The sequence below is a fragment of the Haliotis asinina genome, chromosome 11 (genome assembly GCF_037392515.1).
Source record: "Haliotis asinina isolate JCU_RB_2024 chromosome 11, JCU_Hal_asi_v2, whole genome shotgun sequence".
Taxonomy (NCBI): Eukaryota; Metazoa; Mollusca; class Gastropoda; order Lepetellida; family Haliotidae; genus Haliotis; species Haliotis asinina.
The window spans coordinates 46681211-46703201 of record NC_090290.1 but is presented as its reverse complement, the minus strand read 5'-3'; the positions used below and the strand labels follow the sequence as shown (position 1 = coordinate 46703201).

Here is a 21991-nt window from a genome sequence, read left to right as displayed (position 1 = left end):
CCCGATCCCGTCAGTCGCCTCTTAAGACAAGCAGAGTTGCCTCTTATGTCGAGCATGTGTTGCTGAAGGCCTATTCTACTCCGGACCTTCACATGAAACTATTGCTAATATCACAGATTTGACTCGAACTATTGGTAATATTAAAACAGTGCATGAAACTGCTGGTAATATCACAACTGCTATGTCTGCAACTTTTCCTCAGTTCACAATAATTCTCACACATATTTGAACTACTGTCACGACAGTCAATATATGCCCCATTTCACAACCTCCACAGGCTCTCAAAATGTACGTACCCCTCTATCCTTGAAAGATATCTTGCAGGTGACACAGTAGGTTTCATCATCTTTGACATTTGATGCAGCTGCAGAAGCTGGTTGCTTAGACTGTGACTGGGGCTGTTGTGTTGTCGACTGGGGTTGTTCTGCCAGTAACTGTTGCTGTGTTGTTGCTGACTGGGTCTGTTTTGCTGGTGGCTGTTGCTGTTTTGTTGTTGACATGGGTTGTTCAACCTGTTGCTGTTGTTTTGATGCTGACTGGGTTTGTTTTGCTGGTGGCTGTTGCTGTTTTGTTGTTGACATGGGTTGTTCAACATGATGCTGTTGTTTTGATGCTGACTGTGCTTGTTTTGCTGGTGGTGGTTGCGGTTTCTTTGTAGACTGGGGTTGTTCAGCATGTTTGTGCTGTTGTTGTTTTGCTGCTGACTGGGGTTCCTTTGTTGCTGAAATGGGATTTTGTTTGATGAGCCTTTTATTTCAGTCTCAGGTTGTAGATTTGGATCAGATTTTGTGGCAGAAACTGTAGAGAATAGTTTTAATATGTACAATCTAAAACATTAATCTTGACTATGTGCACCTCAGGCAACATCAACATGAGCCTTTTTCAAAGTATATATATACTGAACAGCAAAGAAACGCAAGTTTCAAAATAATATAATCTCATAAAAGTAAGTGTTCATGTTTACGTCTTCCATGTACAAACTTCACAAAAAAGCCAGTTATGTTTCTTTTGCCATTCAGTAAATGTGTGTGGGCGTGGGTATATATATATATATATATATATATAATTTTTCAAGTTTAGACATTACGAAGTGATGTGTTGAATTTCAAATCAAATATTTCTTTAAAAAACTTGATGCAACATGTGCTGGGTCAGGTCTCTCTAGATGACACAAGCTACCTTTTTCAAGAGTTTGTGTCGCTGTCTCCTTAAAGGTTTCCATCATGTCTTTTATGTGCATGGTCCGTGCATGAATTACTCCGCGCATATGGGCCATGTATCGCTGTAATGAAGAAAACAGTAAATCATCAAACAATCCCGTGGAAGATTGACAGCTGTGACCTACGCCTTCAATGTATGTCAACACACAATCATACAAGCCACAAACCAAACCACCCTGTCTTCTTTTGTATCTAACATGTCTAACCACCCAATTCATCACGGCACCTCTTTCAACCATCCACAGTTGCTGCAGACTAAGATGTAGTCCAGAAGACTCCTGATTACTGATTTGAAAGGTCTTTATATAAAATACATGATCCTCTAAAGTAATAAATGTTGTGTACTGGTGCAAGATTTCGTCTCTATTTTGATAACAAGAATGTTACAGACCCTGGTAACAAATTGGTATGAACATTATTGTAGGGCTTGGGAAGAAATTTGTATTTTTCTGTGTCCAGTTAGTATGTTTGTTAGACTGAGTGCACATTATTTTCTGCGTCATACAGTACTCAGTGGAATCATTTTAACTCTTCATACAGAACCCTGTACTCAGTGGAATCTTAACTGTTCACTTGTACTGTGGACAACCCAAATAGGCTTCCTCCTATCGCCTATTGTCGCAAACCCGTGAAGGTCCCGGGGTAGAATAGGCCTTCAGCAACCCATGCTTGCCATAAAAGGCGACTCAGCTTGTCGTAAGAGGCGACTAACGGGATCGGGTGGTCAGGCTCGCTGACTTGGTTGACGCGTGTCATCGGTTCCCAATTGTGCAGATCGATGCTCATGTTGTTGATCACTGGATTGTCTGGTCCAGACTCGATTATTTACAGACCGCCGCCATATAGCTGTAATATTGCTGAGTGCGGCGTAAAACTAAACTCACTCACTCACTCACTATTGTCGCAACAAGCGCTAACAAACAGGTTTGGCTGAGTGAGTGAATTTAGTTTTCATCGATTTTAGTAATATTTCAGCAATAACACGGCAGGGGACACCTGAAATGGGCTTCACATATTGTACCCATGTGGGGAATCGAACCTAGGTCAAACGCTTCAACCACTACGCAACGCCACTCCCATCAGGATTGGTTGAGCATGTTGAGAATTTCTGTTACTGATATTTGGTACTGGCATGTTTTTTCATTTCTAATTTTTTTATCACTTAGCAGTATTCCAGTAATATTACGTCAACCTGTTACCAGACAATCCAGTGATCAACAGCATGAGCATTGATCTAAACAAATGGGATACAATGACATGTCAGTCAAGCCTGACAACCCAATCCCATCAGTTGCTTCTTAGAACAAGCATTGGTTTCTGAAGACTAATTCTACTGGTATATGTGGTATAATGAACCGACAGCAAATTTAACCCATACCACGTGATTGGCAAAGAAGGCATTGCACGGTTTACAATAGGTGCTTTCTTCATCACTTTCCTTTCCACTGGATGCTGCGGACTGGCCTGACTTGGAGACCTTGGTTGAAGATGTTGCTGGGGATGTAGTTGCTGTAGATGTTGTTGGTGCCATAGTTGCTGTAGATGTTGCTTGGGATGTAGTTGCTGTAGATGTTGTTGGGGACGTAGTTGCTGTAGACGCTGTTGGTGGCTTAGCTGCTGTAGCTGTTGCTTGGGATGTAGTTGATGAAGATGTTGCTGGGGATGTAGTCACTGTAGGTGTTGCTTGAGACTGAGTTGCAGTAGATAATGGTGATGATGTCTTTCCAGCTGGAAAATATATCCAATTCATCAAAGTCATCCAGTCTCCAGGCTGATTATCTACTGCTTATTTGAGTGGCATTTGGAGGTTGGTATGATGAACAGGGAGCATTCTATGGACAAAATGCTTCTCTAATATAAAATATGTGATGTTTCAGTGTAGCTACTAACACCGTTACAGAGCTCCAGATAATTTTTTAAGCGAGTGGGTATTTACTCCAATGTCTGTTTATGCATTTCTTTCGGAGTAACTTGCCTTTTGTATACTCCCACTATTAAAAGAATTGAGTACACAGACTTTCTTGTCCTTACTATTGTCATACTGCCAAACATTTGGCAGTATTTTCGAAATACATGTACTCACCATGTGACTATGGCTAAAATAGTAGATATATACATAGGCATCACCTACCATTAGCTAATGCTGTTGTAGAGGTTGGGCGCCACAACGAATCATACGTAAGTCATTTTTGTTAACTGAGTAAAGAATGCAAGGTATCATAGACCTATTGGGTTTTAAGTAATTCTTATGCGTTTTTTGCACTCCCAGATTTGTAATTAATTGAGTAATTGTGATTTTTATGGAGTATAATACGCAAATACACGCCCTATCTGGAACTCTGCCACTATCAAGCAAATGATGACAATGTTAATAGTTACACTGAAACATCGCTGGTATCAAAATTATTACATTAAAGAAGTTGTATAATCATAGAACTTTCCTCGTTGTTGATTATCTGTAGGTGGGACTGGTTTGACAGTCTTACTGACAGCGGGAGGGCTTATTTCACATAAACTTTAGTACATTTCCTCAGTGATCAGGATGGATGTTACATTGGTATATTGTAGACAAAAAAAGTCATTAAGGAATAAAGGGGAATTGCAAACTACAACCACATTAAATGTGTGAAAAAGCAGTACTTCGTACTCCAGTGATCGGTTGTGACCTTACTAATTGGATATGCTCCTAATTTGTTTGCTAATTAATACACTTGAATTATCAGAGCGAAACTTAGACAACACTTCAGGCCTACACTTAGGTCCGCCTATGATGGCAGCACAACACTATACCTGTACTAGTTAATTCTACAAACCAACAGTGCTTTCTTGAGAAAAATTTCTCAGGTACTTGTTAGTTCTGATGATAATAGAGTATTGGGAACATCATTCCCTGAATTTCAACAGAATCTTGATAACTGAAGGAAGTACACGGGACCAAAATAACGTCATGTGCACAAATGTCTGTACCAAAATAATGTCATGTGCACAAATGTCTATATTTTATTTATTATGTTTGTCTGACTACATTTGTAAACTAATTTTTATGATACTATTGTTTTCAGCTGAGAATGTATCCTTGATATCTCCAGGCATACGTTCCGATGAATCTCCACTATACCCTGGATGCATCTATGGCTCCTCATAATTCATTACCTCCCTTTACTAGCTCTGCATTCTCACAGAAGCCACTCAGCTCAGCTGCAGTTACAACCAGGCTTAACAGTATCAACAAAGAAAATGGTGGCAGCTGTCAAGGTTTTTCACAGTGGAAAATCATGTAGATGCACTGACTGGTCTGAAACTTTAAAAACATTAAAACAATAACCCCTTCTACCTCTTTCACAGAACCTCTGTATGGCTTCTGCTGTCAAGTTTAATCAGATAATTTAAAAAACGAAAGGAGTTGTGATTGCTAAGCTCAACTTCCCAGCATAGACTGGGTGAAAAGCTAACCAAGGGAGGTAGTAACTTCATCCGGCTGAGCCGTTGATGCATCCAGGGTATAGTGGAGACATGTCGGAACGTATACCCTGGAGATATTGAGGATGCTGGGAATGAAAAGCAACTTATATTTATTTATCCAAGATCACCAGTCACAGAAACATTGTCACTTCCCTCATTCTAATTTAATACTATTTGTAAGATATCAACATTTACTTTAGAATAATTTGCCAGTCATTATGTTGCAAATTATGGCTTTTGAAACTGATGATATGACAGTTCATAATAACATGACTAAGGCATGCAGATACTTAAAAAAGTATAATTATTACATAAAGGTTAAAAAAGGAAGAATGATTTTAATGGCAGGGACTTTTAGTAAGTCAGTCCCAATTAATATTTTTTTAAATGCATCGACATAAACATCCATGCTGGCAAACCACCTTCTAAACCACTTGATGGTACTGTACCTGGAGTCTCTTTCACAGATGTTGACTGGCTAGATGTTGATGCCATTTTACTTGACGATTCCTTTAGAGATGTATCAGGAATTTCTTTGGCTTTTGCTCCCCCATCTTCAACTTCGATAGATACTTTTTTGTTTTCAGTTGAGTTTTTATTTGAAGAAGTGGATAGAGAATGTTTCTGATCAACAGAGTCACTTCCACTTTTGTTGGTGTCTGGTGTAGTTTTTCCATTTGAATTACCAACTCTTGGACTGCCCCTTGTATTAATCTGTCCTCTGCCTCGATTTACAGCCATCTTTCTCTGACTAATTTTTCCACGACTACGATTACTCTCATGAACAAAAACATTTCCTCTCCCTTGACCAAGTAAACTAGATCCTCTGCCATGATCTGGCCCACCTCGACCACACAAAGTAGACCCTCGTCCACGATCGCCTCCACGTCCACGATCGCCTCCACGCCCACGATCAACTCCACGTCCACGATCGCCACCACGTCCTCGATCACCCCCACGCACCCCACGTCCACCTCCAAAGCCACTGGCTCCCCGAACATGTTCAGCACCCCGACCGAAGTAACCAGTCCCTTGCCCACCTCGACCATATCCAACTTGAACAGGTTCTTTCCACTCCGGTTCAAAATGTTCGTGATCATGATGAAGCAATGGTCTTTTCTTTGGTGGTTCATATTCGTAATCATGTTCACTGCCATACTGCTCTTCGCTACCATACTGCTCTTGCTCTCTTATACGACCATATGGGTCATGATATGCATATCCTAGCGGTGGTCCACGAACAACACCTCGAGGTGGTCCACCAACACCACCTCGCGGTGGTTCACGAACAACACCTCGCGGTGGTCCACCAACACCACCTCGCGGTGGTCTACTATAACCGCGTTGAGGTGGTCGTAAAGGTGGCTGGTACGTGGGTTCATCGTCCAAAAGACCTCTTCGTTTCAGGCTTTCAAGCCTGTTTCGCGCCATGTCCATGGCTTGATTTTCATAGCCACTCATGTTCACAAACTCTAATGTAAATATTTTTTATGAAAGTTCGACAATATAAATTTCGGCACAAAAAAAATCACCTTGCATGTAGACCGAAACAAGCATAAAATATGAAACCTTTAAATTATTTTCATTTCAACCCAGATTTCCACTGTCGTGGTTTCAACGCATTTTGACACAGAAACACAAATGAATAAGAGATGTGCATTTCATCAATCAGATCTCAAAATTAGCGTCTGTCTTTATCACCGGAAGTAAACACGTTCTTCCGGTAACACATAAACTGGTTTTCCTTGTGTGTTGCGCAATTTTCATGACGACATTTCTTTGCCATTTTGACCAAGCACGCACGCAAAACATGCAGACAGACAAAAATATCCATTGTCCGTTGGAAGCTGATATTGAGCATAATGACATCCTACCTTCGTTTAAGCTAATAAACTATACCCAGCTCACTCAAATTCATTTGGGTGTTTTGCCATTTTCCATTACCTGAAAATATATGGCAACGTTTAAGTTGGTGTATTCATATTTGAGCTGTAACATGAGAAACGATACGAAAGACCGCAAGTTGCCAAGTGCATGTATTGAAACAAAACCTTTCAATATACATCAGTTATTTTATCTATCCATTGGTACGTAAGCTAAGATTTGACATTTGTGTGTACGTATGTAAGATCAAATTTACTGTGTATTTACACACTTCATGCATACTTGAATCAAAGACGTATATCCACGTATATACGTCCTTGCCTGAACGCAATAGACTAAAAGAGTTTTCACATACATATTTGTGTAATTCCTAAAAGCAGTTTATCTTTAACTCGGAGATTATGTATACAGCGTAAAGACAGTGTGGTTTTGCGCGGCGTCCAGGTATGTGCGATGTAGACATACTTTATGGATGAACAACTACATTCAAGTGCGGTGACGTTACGATGCAGATTTTTGTTTCTGATTTCTGGTGTCATTTCTGGTGTCCCCCGCTGAGATATTGCTGGAGCAGTTCTAAAATGGGTATAAAACACTCACTCACTCACTCACTCACTCACTCACTCACTCACTCACTCTCTCACCCACTCACTCACTCACTCACTCACTCACTCACTCGACCGACCGACCGACCGACCGACCGACCGACAGACCAATCAATCAATCAGTCGATCAATCAATTAGTCAATCAGTCAGTCATACTAATACGTCCGCCTTAGCTTAGGCAGACCCAGAATGGTGTGGGGGTGCCAGTAATACCCGTTTTTCCGGAAAGTTTATTAAATGATCATTGAAACCCCACCCCCACCCCATGGACTCCCTGTATCCGCCCCTGCTCTGACCTGTTCCGTCTGTACACACACACGTCAGTAGGTCGTGAAGATATCAATATTGTCACGTCACTCAAAGACATAAACATGAAAACAAACAAAAGGGCAGTTCTCGTAAGATTTTTTATCTTCATACACTCTCTGATTGCGTCCATGGATATGCCATTGGTGTGTGTGTGTGTGTGCGTGCGTGCGTGCGTGCGCGCCTCTGTGTGTGTGTCTGTCTTCATTAGACTTCGTCTTTTAAATACTACCTTAACTGATATTTACAAATAATCCCATTTATGCTGAAAAGGAGATGGGTCAAGTGAGAAGAGGGACCTTTAGAGGGAATCAAGTCTTGCTTAATTTTAAGTGTGCATGCGTGCAAAGGGTACTGTAGCTCATGATTCGGGAAACAATTTGCTTATGTTAGGCTGATTTTTGTTTTGTTCAAGAATGAACAATGGATTTAGTCAGTGTGGTTTGTTTCATACTTCACTCCGCCATATTAAGCACGCTTAACAGCGAGTGGGATTGGGTTTTCTAAAGCATTTCAATGCCAATATGGGGTTGATTTCATTCATGACTTCAAATAAATTAAATGTTCGTTTCATTTTGATCAGTCAACTGACATTATTATATATATTATCATTTGCTGATACATTTTAAATATGGAGAATGGATGCATGGTTGCTTCAGTGTAACAAAATTCTGTTATTTTGGTGGTCTGTCTCACAGTCTCTGAACCAAGGGATAATCTACAACTCTGTATATATAGTCTCCCTGCTGAACCACATTATTTCGTACTACCTATCTTTCCCAAAATGAAACAAGTCTAGATTTACTCAGGTTCAGAATCTCCCAACTTAGTGGGGCTCCTTTTCAGTATAAACGGATGTATTTGTTACTGTGGATATTATGCCATCAAAAAGGTAGGGGATATCGGATTTACAAGTTTGACAAAATGAATATGATGAAACCATGCATGGAGGAAACAGATTATGAAGAGACATTAAGGAACAATTTTTTCCATTTCTATGAAAATGTTTCATCTGTTTCATCTGTTTCATCTTTGTGCATCAGTATGCATTGGCTGTTGTATGGTAAAATGGAAAATCCTTCTTTTTTATTGAACGGTATTTATATTCAGAGACTTAGTGCGATCTTCCAGGCTTTAACCTTTTACTGTAGACAGCAGCCCAGTCAACGCTTTCAACAGATTCAAGGGCAAGTAACTCCATTTTCGTTTGACATCAGCGAGAGAATCAGAGTTGATTTGTGAGGACAGTCATTGACAAATGTCCCGTTAAAAACTCTGTCACCGATAGTAATCACCGACAGTTTCTTATACGAATGGTAAGTAATTCTTGAAAAAAAAGTGCTGACCACGTATATAGTTGAATATGAAGTATACATGTGTATTGACAAGTGGCATCTCGAGTGTTATGTGCAGGTGTGATAAAATGTACATTACAAAATTACTTGTGATTGTCACAGGAATGAACATAGTGGCACAGTGTTAGATATGCAGGTGAACAACTGCATATGTAACTAAACGATGTTGTTAAGCAGTGTGACAAGTCAGGCTGACCAGTAGCTATAGCTAGTCTAGATCATCATACCAAGGTGTTGTTATATATAGGCTATACCAGTAGACATAGTCTAGATCATCATACCAAAGTGTCATTATATACTCTCTACCAGTAGACATAGTCTAGATCTCATACCAAAGTGTCATTATATACTCTATACCAGTAGACATAGTCTAGATCATCATGCCAAAGTGTCATTATATACTCTATACCAGTAGACAAAGTCAAGATCATCACACCAAAGTGTCATTATATAGAATATACCAGTAGACACAGTCTAGATAATCGTGCCAAAATGTTATTATGTATACTCTATACCTGTAGATATTGTCTAGATCTCATACCAAAGTGTCATTATATACTCTATACCAGTAGACATTGTCTAAATTATCATACCAAAAGTGCCATTATATACTCTGTAAACCAGTTGACGTAGTCTAGATCATCATGCCAGAGTGTCATTATATACTCTATATCGGTAGACATAATCAAGATCATCATACAAAAGTGTCATTATATACTCTGTACCAGTAGACATAGTTGAGATCTCATTCCAAAGTGTCATTATATACTCTATACCCGTAGACATAGTCTAGATCATCATACCAAAGTGTCATTATATACTCTCTACCAGTAGACATAGTCTAGATCTCATACCAAAGTGTCATTATATACTCTATACCAGTAGACATAGTCTAGATCATCACACCAAAGTGTCATTATATAGAATATACCAGTAGACACAGTCTAGATAATCGTGTCAAAATGTTATCATGTATACTCTATACCAGTAGATATTGTCTAGATCTCATACCAAAGTGTCATTATATACTCTATACCCGTAGACATGGTTGAGATCTCATACCAAAGTGTCATTATATACTCTCTACAGTAGACATAGTCTAGATCTCATACCAAAGTGTCATTATATACTCTATACCAGTAGACATAGTCTAGATCATCACACCAAAGTGTCATTATATAGAATATACCAGTAGACACAGTCTAGATAATCGTGTCAAAATGTTATCATGTATACTCTATACCAGTAGATATTGTCTAGATCTCATACCAAAGTGTTATTATATACTCTATACCCGTAGACATAGTCTAGATAATCACTAGGCTTGTGGTAAGAGGTAACTAATGGGACTGGGTGGTGAGGCTCACTGAATTGGCTAACACTAATGTCTTATCTTTTTGTGTAGACCAGTGCTCATGCTGTTGATCACTGGATGACTGGAATATTGCTGAGAGCTGTGTTAAACAAGAAACAGACAACAAACACATCTTTCAGTTTATTTTTCAGAGAGTCTACATCTTCATATTTTGTCCAATCCAGTGGAAACCATGTCAGTTTGCATTTTTAAAAATATTGAATAACCTGAAAATGCAAAACAGTTCTCTGCCTTTCTAGGAGTGTGAGTGAGTTAATACTTAATGTCACATCAGCAAAATTTCAGCTATATTGTGACATGAACGAATTTGACATTGATGAGAAAGACAGTCCGATTGGGTTCAAAATCAGTTTGATGAACAATCAAATGACTCAAAATAGCTATGAATGCTCAAAACAGAAATAAGACACATGGTTTTTAAACCTCTCTATCCAGTAGGATCTGAAATAGGACGTTTTGTGATCAATCATTGAGAAAATTGTTAAAGAAACCATCATTTGATATTGTGCTATTTTCACACTTCACACCAAGGAGTCATAAAACAGCTAGCGGAACAGTGCCACCAGCCAGGAAACAGCGGGTGATGTTCCTTCAGCCATTTGTCACCCCCTTTGTGCCAAGCATGGAAATAGCACAACAGCGAAAAATAAACATGACTTTGTTGGTTTTCAAAGAGCTTTTCCTTAGACAGGCCTTGCCTTTTCAATTCAAATAAAGTAGAACATACAAAAATGAACAATACACTGGATATGATAAAGAACTTGTTATCCACAAAGTATGCCTTTCTTATTATTCATCAACTTCTGCAATCAGATGATTGAGTGATGATTGACAGTGACTCTATGTCATACTTCGTAACAATTCTGAGCTCATCCTATGACTAATTTGTGGTATTTGGGCTTGGTTCATGAGAGTTATGTGTACGTACATTTTATATACCATATGGGAAGTTAATTTCTGATTTGTTATTCGAAAATGCTTCGGTGAAAGATCAAAAGTGCCTACAGTACTTTATCAGATGATAATATGCTCTTTTTTGCATTTCGTAAAAATGCTTTGGTGTCAGCATGCCATTCTAGTCTGCCCCCTCATAACTGAACAGATTTTATTATTTGAAATTAAGGGAAAGTGACAGTTTACTCCATTCCTTTAGAAATGGCTCATCTGTATGGATATATATTACCTTTTCTCATATGCATTAGCATTGGCTAGTGGTACAGTCTCAAAATGGAATATCCCCTACTCTTTATGGTATAGTTTATCGTACTCATTTGTTCTCTCTGTCCGTAAACCCAGTCTCTTAGTAGTCACAGCACTACTTCTGAAGTTTTTTGCAACTTAAAGTAAGTGTTTTATTTAATTGTGTTTCAGAATCACGATGGCAACTGCTTCTCCATCTCATGTTAGCAAGGAGAAACTAACTGATGAACTGTCTTGCTCCTTGTGTCTGGAGTGCTACAAACAACCCAAAGTGTTACAATGCCAACATACGTTTTGTCTGCCATGTTTACAGAGGCTCATGGGAGGTTCCTTTCCTGGTATGGTAATCATATGTCCGCTGTGTCGAGAACGAACCATTGTACCAAATGGAAACTTGGAGGCGTTGAAAACAAATTACATTGTGGAAAACCTGCTGACTGTCATGGCCCAGTGTTCAAGCATGGGCGGAAACAGCGACCTTGAGTGGTCAGGTCAGACTGTTGCGAAATATTGCCAACTTTGTCAAGAGGAAAAGAAAACTGACATTTTTTGTGATGATTGTAAAATGTGGCTGTGTAAGTCGTGTTCTCTTCCGCACAACAGGCTCCCAGCTACGAAGTCACATCGAACCATGGCAGTCGCTGATATTGTCATAAAGGCAAAGGACAAGTTGAAGGTCATTGAGAAAGAAATGCAAGGTTTGCAGGGGACGATTGAGGAACAGCATCAGAAGGTTCTCATGAATCAGGAATTTCTGTCAGAGCAAGCAAATAAAGTTGCATCACAGATTGAGGCCTCATGGCGGAAGGCAGTTGACATGATCACAGAAAAGAAAGTAGCACTAATGCAAGACATAGCTGTGAGTGTGTCTCAAATTGATGCTAAGCAACAACAGAAGGTCAACCTGTTGCAAGAACATGCTCAGCGCATCAAGGAAGGTTTGAGTTTTGTGAAAGATGTGAGAAAGAGCTCCGATGCTCATCTCATCACAAATATGTTCGGACACGTAGAAACTGTGAGACAGAGTGTGTTGAAAGATTCCTTGGCTGGAGATGATTTTGAGAAATGTCAGATTGAGTTCCATGCTGTAGAACCGCTCTCTAACGCCATAAGCAGCTCATCTCTGGGTCACATCCTGTGTGGAAAATCTGTAGTGGATGATTCTCCTGTGTACCCAAACAATGCTGTGATGGTAGGAGAGCTGGTCCATCGTCTTGCATATGGGTACTACATAACTGGAATGGCCTCGGCTTATGATGGGAGTATCTTTGTTGCTTCAAACTGCAATTCTCTGAAGAAAATCAAGAAAGGTGTTTGTGAAGTAGAGATGTACCACGTTGTAAAACCTTGGGGTGTTGTCAAAGCCCCAAGTAGTGAACTGATCCTGACAGACTGTGGGAAGAGTCTAGGGGGAGGTTCTGTCAATATTCTTGACTTAGAAGGCAAATTGGCCAAAGTGATCGCAACTGGCCTCTCACTTCCTCGTGGGGTTGCAGTGGATAGCCATGGTCGTATCTATGTCTGCGATGAAAATGATCGATGTGTCTACGTGATGACTCCAGAAGGAAGAATTGTTCATATTATCAAGTATTCTTGGGATGGCAAGTTTTTGTTTGAGGCGCCAAGGTTCATTACCATCAACCAGAATGACTATATCTTCATTTCAGATGGAGGAAAGTTTTTGAAAGTGTTCGACACTAATTTCCAGCTGAAATGGACCTACAAGTCTCCATTTGCTCGGCCCGAGTTCTGGGACATCTTTACAGCGGACGTTGGAGTGCTTTATGTGGCAGACTGGAATCATGGCATACATATTGTGTCTGAGCAGGGCGAGTTCCTTGGCTTGCTGAAACAGCCATTTAATGACATTGTTGTCAAAGAACCCACAGCTTTTTGTCTCAATCATAATAGATCCTCGCTGTTAGTTGGGACATCAAATGGTGAAGTGTTTGCTCTGGACTCAATGGAAACAGAGTAAAGGTGGTCCCTGATGTTGTAGTTCTTGTGATGCCATGATAACCTTGTGGTCTCCAAGCAGTTAGACAGCCCTTGTGGTCTCCAGACTCTAGCAGTCAGCCAGCCCTCGTGATCTCCAGTATCAAGCAGTCAGACAGCTCTTGTGGTCTCACTTTCACTATCCAACTATTCTGTTTCCAAGATGTAGCTCATGTATCTACAAGCTGAAAATCTTTTGGGAGAGACAGAAGGATATACCCATAGCATCTTTTTTCAGATGCCTTACACATAAACTGTTCACTCTGTCAAATCAAATCTTTATTTGTATATTATGTGAACATCCCCTTTTTCAAAATCTTGAATCTGTGACATTACGAATCTGACTGCTCAACCCTTAGAAATCATACATAATAACAGCTTGTTGTAGTTGTAGTCCAAAGCTTGACCATTATTGCTTAGATGAGACTATACACACAAAATAGCCCTTGAATAGTGGAAAGAATTTGAATTGTTGACTCAGAACATTAATCTTATCGCATGACCAAATTTTGGAGTGTTGTTGCTGCTGGCAAAGAAGGATAAGTTGGACCAGAGCATGTAACACGTTTACAAGAAGTAGTCAGTGCATGGCAATGAGCAAACACATTTGGATTGTGAAAGAGCAGATGTATGCAAGTGCACGTGAAGTGCATGACGATGAAATTGAATCTGCATGTAGCTTCATACACCTTGCTGATAAAACTCTCACGTGGTTGGTGTAGCACTTCATTGCTGAGAACCTTGGGCCCCTTTGCTCACAATGACAAGTTCCATTGGGCAGCACTCATACATGCCAATATGGGTCAGTTGTCAAGTCAGTGCTCAACTTATTCTTGTTTGCCAGTACATACGGATGTAATTATTTTCATTGGAGTGGAAATCATATGCTTGAAGGTGTTGAGCTTAATATGCTGGGAAATTAAAGCCTGTATGCCATGCTTGTATATACTAGAGCAATACATTTGAATTATGAATCAGATCTTGTTTGTGTTATTGTTTCTGGTGGGTTTTGTGTCAACAATTTTCCCCTATCATCTGGTACAAGTTCATGTTTTAGGGGCAGTGGGTAGGCTAGTGATTAAAGATGATAATATGGAAAGGGTTGTCAGGCTTGTTGACCTGCTTGATTTTGTTATGCGACATTGCTCATAACATTGATCACTGGTTTTTCTTGCAAGGCTTTATGATTTACAGGCTGATTTCATGTAGCTGAAATAATGATTTGTGTTGCATTTATCATGTTTTACAGATTAAGATGAAAAATGTAGCAGAGAATGTTCAGGTGATCCTAGCAAAATGAGGCTGGTAAGGCTCATCATCACCTCAGCAGGGCCCTAGCCCCTTCAGCCTTAACAGTGAATGGGATTTCTCTCAGGAAATGCTGCCTACATGAACCCACTGAAATATGAAGACTACCCGACACTGCAGCCGTCTGTATTGCCCAGAGGCAAAAGGACTGTGGTCGCGTATTAATGTTATCACTATGCTATATCTGTACAGTGCCAATATCCAGTTCAGCTGCTAAAAGGTGCTTTGATTTTCCCCCGATCACTGGATGTCAAACTTATCGTACTATCACTCTCAACTCCCTGGGGATCAAGCAACTCAGTGCTGCCAAAGTTAACATGACTTTCCCATCCTTATGAAGTACATGTTCATGTTATTTACCAATGAATTCGTGGGATCTTTTAAGTACACAGGCTGTGTATTGAACACTAGAGGTTGTGACAAAGCCAAAAAGAGTCTGCACACAAAGTTGGCTCCAAGTTACACCAGGTCACAGGTGATCCCAGCACCTCCAGCTTGCAGGATCTTAAAGGGGCACTGATGCGGAGCAATTTCCGTGGACTGGTGTAAACTTTTGTTATTGTTTTTCTCCCGTGTGTACCCGGATGATATCCCAGAATTCGTGACTGGTTCGTGACCTCTGTTGCGCAGTCCGTATGCGCAATTGATAGTTTAATTATAGACAGATCAACTGAGGTGAAGTCATTTTTACTTCATTTCAAATGTATTATGAAAATAAATGAAACACTTTGAAGGTTAATCATCTGCCAGTGGTAGAAATGGTAAAAAACTATTAGGACGGAAAAATAACGAAGCCAATGTACGTCTCTATATTTTGTCTCATACCCCTAATAAGTTTATTGTCATATTTGTATGATTTTGAAAATTAATAAAAGAACTCACGGTCTGCTTATACTCATAGTAAATTTCTAACATAACAGCAACATTTATACATTGTATAGATTGCCAATGTGGATCCTATTTCACACACATACGTGATATAGTGTGTGTGTTTTCTGTCATATAGATTCTGCTGAATGCTACAACAAATAAATTAAAACAAAATGCAAATAATGAATGTAAAACAGACTAATTTTATAGCAACAATGTCAGGCTACTACCTTGTTCAGGAATGTATCCATCAATATCCACGTAAAAGAAATCGTATTCCATTCATCTGCAGCTGGTAAATAATACCGCTCTGTGTCGCGTGTCTTATATTACAATTGTCTAATTTGCGAAAAAAAGCCACATCGTTTCACGTCTTTCGTTGGTGAAAACCTGATAAGCCTCTCATTGGTCACCCAAGATAGCACACCTGGCAACTAATCGTATGATGTCCACTATTCTATGAAATTTAGTTAACCAATATTGAGTAATCAATCAATCAACGCAAGGGTGGTTAATTCTTTGAAGGGAGGATGTTGTTTTTACACTCGCACTTTACGACAGGGTGTAGTCATCTACACACACTGCCTTTTGACAAATCCTCTAGAAGATAAAAGTAATTAATCAATCAGTGTGTTATCGGTTAATCCTTTGATCGATGTTTGTTTTTGTAACTCAGCTGATAAACCCTCTTGCATCTCTTACATGCACATATTACGTAACTTACAATACATTTGCCATTACAGACCTTAATTTATAATGTTGAGTATTTACTCCAGACAGGAGAAATGCCAAATGGGAACCTTTGTTGAGTAACCGAAGTGGTGCTACTACTAATTATACCTGTTACAAATTCATTAACTGACCATCCAGAGAATGATGACAAATAACACGTGTAGGTTTACACCATCAAACGCGAGTTACAGCAAGGAAGATGTAATCTCTGTGTCACATGCAGCCTCAAAACACTTAGGGGCCTAAACTGTTTTGAGGATACCAACGGAATTTCGTTACATAAGGAATACATACAGGCATTTGCTGTGTACTTGGGTAAATAGGTGTAATAAGGGGTTTTTTTACGTAAGAAAATTTTCAGATTTCTCTACCAAAGGCAAAGTCATCGTTTTTTGTTTACGAATTCAAATAAATCAACTGTGTGTTTTTATTATCATAAATAATAAACCATTGTAGCTACCATAGCTACCAAAATTTACGTATGATATTTCCTATCACAGCTGAGCCAACACTCAAAACTATCTAAATATAAAGCTTTGCAATCTTTCAGACTGAAACAAATGGGTTGCTATGTGCCTGTGGACATCATATTTTCATGTAACATGATTAAATATAGAGGTTAAAAACACAGAAATAGGATCAAATTGGATCAGTAACTATACCATCCAAGCATCCGAAAAAACTACACTGCTGGGATATTTTGTTATGATCAGACAAGGAATACCATGGATATTTTTAAATAATGGCATATGATGGGCATCCGGCCTCCTGACTGTTTAGGTGAAGAAATTCTGCTAATATGGACAGGAGCCCAGTTCCTTTCTGTGTCACGGTCAAGGGAGCGGGCGCTAACCAATTTGCATTTTGGTTTCATAATTAGACCGTTGGCGAGAAACATTATTCGCTCCGCATCAGTGCCCCTTTAAGCCTGGCACCTCAGACTTCTCACTCACCATGCTCCAGTTTAACATCAAACTTGTTTGAAGACTTGCTTCTTTGTGTAATTGAATGTTTCTTACAATATTAATCACTGGATTGTCTTGCATAGACTTTATGATTAACAGACTGATGTCATGTAGCTGCAATACTGCTGTGCAAGGCATTACACAACAAAGAAGTTTGTGTGATGACTTGCTCCTTCATGTAGCTAGATGTTTCTCACACTGTCAATCATTAGTTTATCTAGACTAGTCTTGCAGTTTGTATGCCATACTAGGGATCTTTAGACTGCTAAACAAGAACAAAAAACAAAATATGGGCAGTCACAGACATGCTGAATAGTGGACTGCATTGTTGTCAAAATCAACAAGATGTGGTCATCAACATCTCCGTCACAGTTCCTGTTTTTTAACTCCACCGTGATATTCATTTCCCGAAAACACATACCAAATACGGTTTCCATATCTTTTAACGGTCACTGAGAAAATCTGTTCCCATTGGCGATAACATGCAGCATGTCAAGAAATGCCTGACAAGGGCCATAACACAGTAAGAATAATCACACAGATTCCATTTTTGAACTCCATCAACGCAGTCATGTCCTGAAAATCAAATCGGCTTTCCCGATCTGTTAGAGTTGCTGGGAAAACCTGTCCCTGTTCTTGGATCCAGCAGCACAAACACATCATCAAAACCATGAAGAAAGTTGAAGACATTTTTCAGATAATGTGTATTGGAACCCATATTAACAGTAAAGACTGTTGCAAATGCTACAATAAATGGTCTCAGTCAGCTACAGTGTATGATCCCATGCATTGCATCATGCTTTGGGAACATTCTGATGGCTTCATGAATAAACATGAACCTCTGATTCTTGTCTGCTTTTGACAACGCCACCTCTTCTCTGACAGAAAGCATATTGAAACAAACACAAAAGACTACAGTGAGAAAATATTTAATTTTTCAAATCAACACAATCATTCTCAAAATCATATACGCATCAATTTTGTTATCACGTTACAGGTTCACATCTTTGGTAATTAAATCAGTAATACATGTGTTGTCTGTGAAAACAACAAACTGCCTAACCTTTAAAATAACAGTATTGTGAACCTTATTCTCATAATGCGTTTAGAGGTTTGTGCATAAACTTGACAAGTATCTAGACAATGCACTATTAAAGAATTTAAGTAAATATGCATTTGAGAGATACTGCAGATTACTCATTCACTGTAGTGATCATGGAATTCCAGCACCCACAAACAATATAACAATATATTCACATATCCTTGTTTGTAATTGGATGGCACAACACTGATATATTTATGCGTTCATGTCTTCTGCAGTTAAAGTCTTAACAGTTTCGACACAAATATATTCAAAGTCATTTTGATTAATTAATTATGAATGATTAATACTGTCTTACATTAATAAATCGTGAAGATACCTCACACGTTGAATTAATGTGTCTCAAGATGGCTCAACATGAAGCAAAATGGAACTGATTGTCTCCCTTTACCCCAAGTTATCTCCCTTGAAAACCAAACCTTCAGCTTCTTACTGACAATGTACAAATTGTCTTGGAACAATATTTTTAAGGAGTAATGAATTTCTGAAAGTCATTTCATCACAAATAACACAATCTGATGGCATAAGATGTCTTCCTGCGAACATCAAAAGCATACACACTGAGCACTAAGATGTCGTTCATAATATGTACAGTAATCTTTCGCATATTCAAACACCATACATCCAAGCATACATATATCCCCTCACTGTAACAAATACAAGTGTTTTTTGTCACCATGTTGAATGTTCAGTCATATACAACAGGTTATGTGATTATTGAATTTGTACAAAGTGTATTTACACAATATGTAACAAAGCTAGATTATTTCGTTTTCTTTCATGAGATGAGATGATACTCAATTTCAGAAAAATGCTTTCTGAATCAGTGATTTCTTTTTTAAAAAAATGAAAAGAATTGAAATCTGTCATGTAACACATGCATAAGGACTGGATATTAAAAATGGGGGACAGGAGGTTATTGTGAAATTAGGGAAGAGTAGGTAAGAGGGACAGGAACATGGATGGTGGTGATGGGTGGGTGTGGTGCAGCAGCAAACAGGAGAGCTGGGGGAATGAAATAATTATGGAATTATTTATCACTGGGTCTATGAAAACATGTTACATGAAACTGTAATAGAAGGGTACTTGTAAAATTTTGTTCAGTCTTGGTGTGAGCGAGGTGGGTTTCATACCACTTTCAGCAATAATCGAGCAATATCATGGTAGGGGACACCAGACATGGGCTTCACACATTGTATCCATGTGGGAAATCGAACCTTGGTCCTCAATGTGACCAACACACAATTTAACTATGGCTGCCCCACCCTTTGAACCAAGGACACCAGCTCCCTTGAATGAATATTTCTTGAAAGAGTTCAAAACAATTACAGTTGAGCATATCTGTGCTTTTCTCTGCAAACAAAGTACAAATATCCTTGGCAGTGACAGTTTACACAATATGTCAGTTTTACTGATAACAAGGAGAAGACAACAACTTATGCTTCAGTATGGCAAACAGAATTCACAATTCTTTGACTCTGCAGCGCAGTAGAAACAAATTATTATTCTGAAATGTTTGGAATGGGATGAAAATACATGAGTAATCTACAGCTTAATGACAGTCATCTATGTGAAAGTCTGATCGTCGACATCTATCTGTTTCTGCGAATTTAGTAAGGCAGTTTGTCTCAAAAGAAAGAGAACAAGTTCAGTTTTGTGTCACTTTTGGCCATATTCTAGCAACGTCACGGCAGGGAACACTAGAAATGGGCTTCACACAATGTACCCATGTGAGGAATCGAAGCCAGGCCTTTGGTGTCACGAGCAACCATGTTAACCAAAAGACTACTCCACTGCCCACAAAAGTAAAGAAATGGATTAGTCATGTGGTGTCTTCAACCATGAGTATTCAACTTGCTCGCCTTCAGAAGGAGACACCTCCACCAGCATCAGGGATGAGAATGGAAATTTTCATTTACAGCTGAAAACTAGTCGGGGGTCCTGGGATTTTGGCATTTTACACACTAAATATGGCTTCTAAAATCAATATTAACACTGTATATATATTTAGACGTTTCAGAAAAATTACCCTGGGGATGCAAAAAAACGCGGATTTCCACGGATCCGCAGAAATTTCTCATCCCACCAGCATGCCATCCCCACCCTCTTCATGACACCAAGATAAATTCATTAATGAAAGATGACTGATGATGAATCGTTGCCAAACTTAAATATTCTCAACGTACAGAAAAAAACCACATAATTGACAATATATACAGGTATATACAGAGATAGTGTCTGCACCAATGATCTATTTCAAAAGAATAATCCTCACACAATGCTATGATGGAGAAATAAATTATATGATGTATGGCTATTAGAACACAGATCGTGTGTCCTCGTGAACCCTCAAACTGTATACAGATGCACATTGTATTTACTAAGTGAGAAGTAACTGCCCAAGTCTAGCTTGAGGTGCTGTGTCCGAGTACAAGAAGTCCTCGAGCTCACCTTCATTGGACAACAAAACTCTGATGAGGCTCTTCTAAACACTGAACCAAACTCACTATGATTACATCAAGGAAAGAAAGAAAACCAACCATTTCATCCAAACAAGTAAAAGAAATATATTGCTATCCATGTTTGCCATTGGGTACTCATAAAGATGTTTAACTATGCCTTTGGGATCAGTGTGTGAAACTGCACTGGTTTCCTAGCCTGTGGCTAATAATTATTTATGAAACCTGTGTCATGCAGACAATACAAAATTTGCACCCATTTCCCCTATCTTTTGCTTAATTTCTGGGGCCAGTGAATTATCTAGTGGGCTATTGAAATGACTCTCATCAGCCTAACTGGGTGTTCAGTTAGGTAAGTCAGAGGATTCCCTGGGAAATTTTCATATTGTTTATCTTCATAGTAACAGATGAGACTCAACAGTAGGTACATCATTTATAATTTCAGCATTTTTACATCAAATATCAGTTCCTATGAAGCTAAGTCTAATATCAAAATACAGTATCACTGCACACTAATCTGCATAAAGCCATGGTCAGTTCTAAGTATGTTACTTTAGACTTACAAAATAAAATGCATTGCTCATTTCTGCACTAATCTCTCCTCAGTAAAGTCCTACCTCCCTGCCTCTGAGACTGTATTTGGGCGAACTTCGTTTAACAGATATTTCACACTTTCACACATCAACTTACCAAAATTGTACAGATAATTGTGAACTTGTCTTTTTCTATATTTCAGATAGTACTTTAGTAACTATCAGGCAGAGCTAGCCTGGCTGGCTAGCAGACTTTGGAAACTATTTCGCACACTGTTTGGGATACAAATCTGTGAACCAGAATAATTCTGTGAATCTGTGATCTCAGTGATGCTCATGCCAGTCAGTATGGACAGTAAAAGAAACATCTGCCACTTCCTCATATTGAGATAATACCATCACTTTCTGAACCAGACACTTATTTGATTAATCTTACATACTAACATGTTCATTGACCATGCACCTATTCAGTTCACTTCAAGCAATATAGAGACTGGAGAGTCAATTAATAAACACTACTGAAACAACATCATTTGTAGGTGTGCTCTTTAAGTATTGGGAATCTATATCACTGTGCCTGTGTCAATCTATATTCTCTTGAACATATCTTTGAATGTGA

At 39.0% G+C, this 21991-nt stretch overlaps 2 protein-coding genes across 2 annotated transcripts in view; one reads left to right on the top strand and one right to left on the bottom strand.

Moving 5' to 3' along the window:
* Positions 1–6378, bottom strand: part of LOC137256083 (uncharacterized) — a 40532-nt gene extending 34154 nt beyond the window's left edge. The window contains exons 1-4 of the mRNA XM_067793781.1: positions 5132–6378; positions 2599–2948; positions 1180–1282; positions 297–721 (exon numbers count right to left, since the gene is read on the bottom strand). Of these exons, the coding sequence (XP_067649882.1) occupies positions 297–721; positions 1180–1282; positions 2599–2948; positions 5132–6143 (1890 nt within the window). The 5' untranslated portion in view covers positions 6144–6378. The remainder of the gene's footprint in view (positions 1–296; positions 722–1179; positions 1283–2598; positions 2949–5131) is intronic.
* Positions 6379–8655: 2277 nt separating this feature from the next.
* LOC137256221 (tripartite motif-containing protein 2-like) lies at positions 8656–15755 on the top strand. Its single transcript, XM_067793943.1, has 2 exons — positions 8656–8794; positions 11580–15755. The coding sequence occupies exon 2, from the start codon at positions 11587–11589 to the stop codon at positions 13384–13386; it is 1800 nt and encodes a 599-aa protein (XP_067650044.1). The 5' UTR covers positions 8656–8794; positions 11580–11586; the 3' UTR covers positions 13387–15755.
* The last annotated feature ends 6236 nt before the right edge of the window (positions 15756–21991 follow it).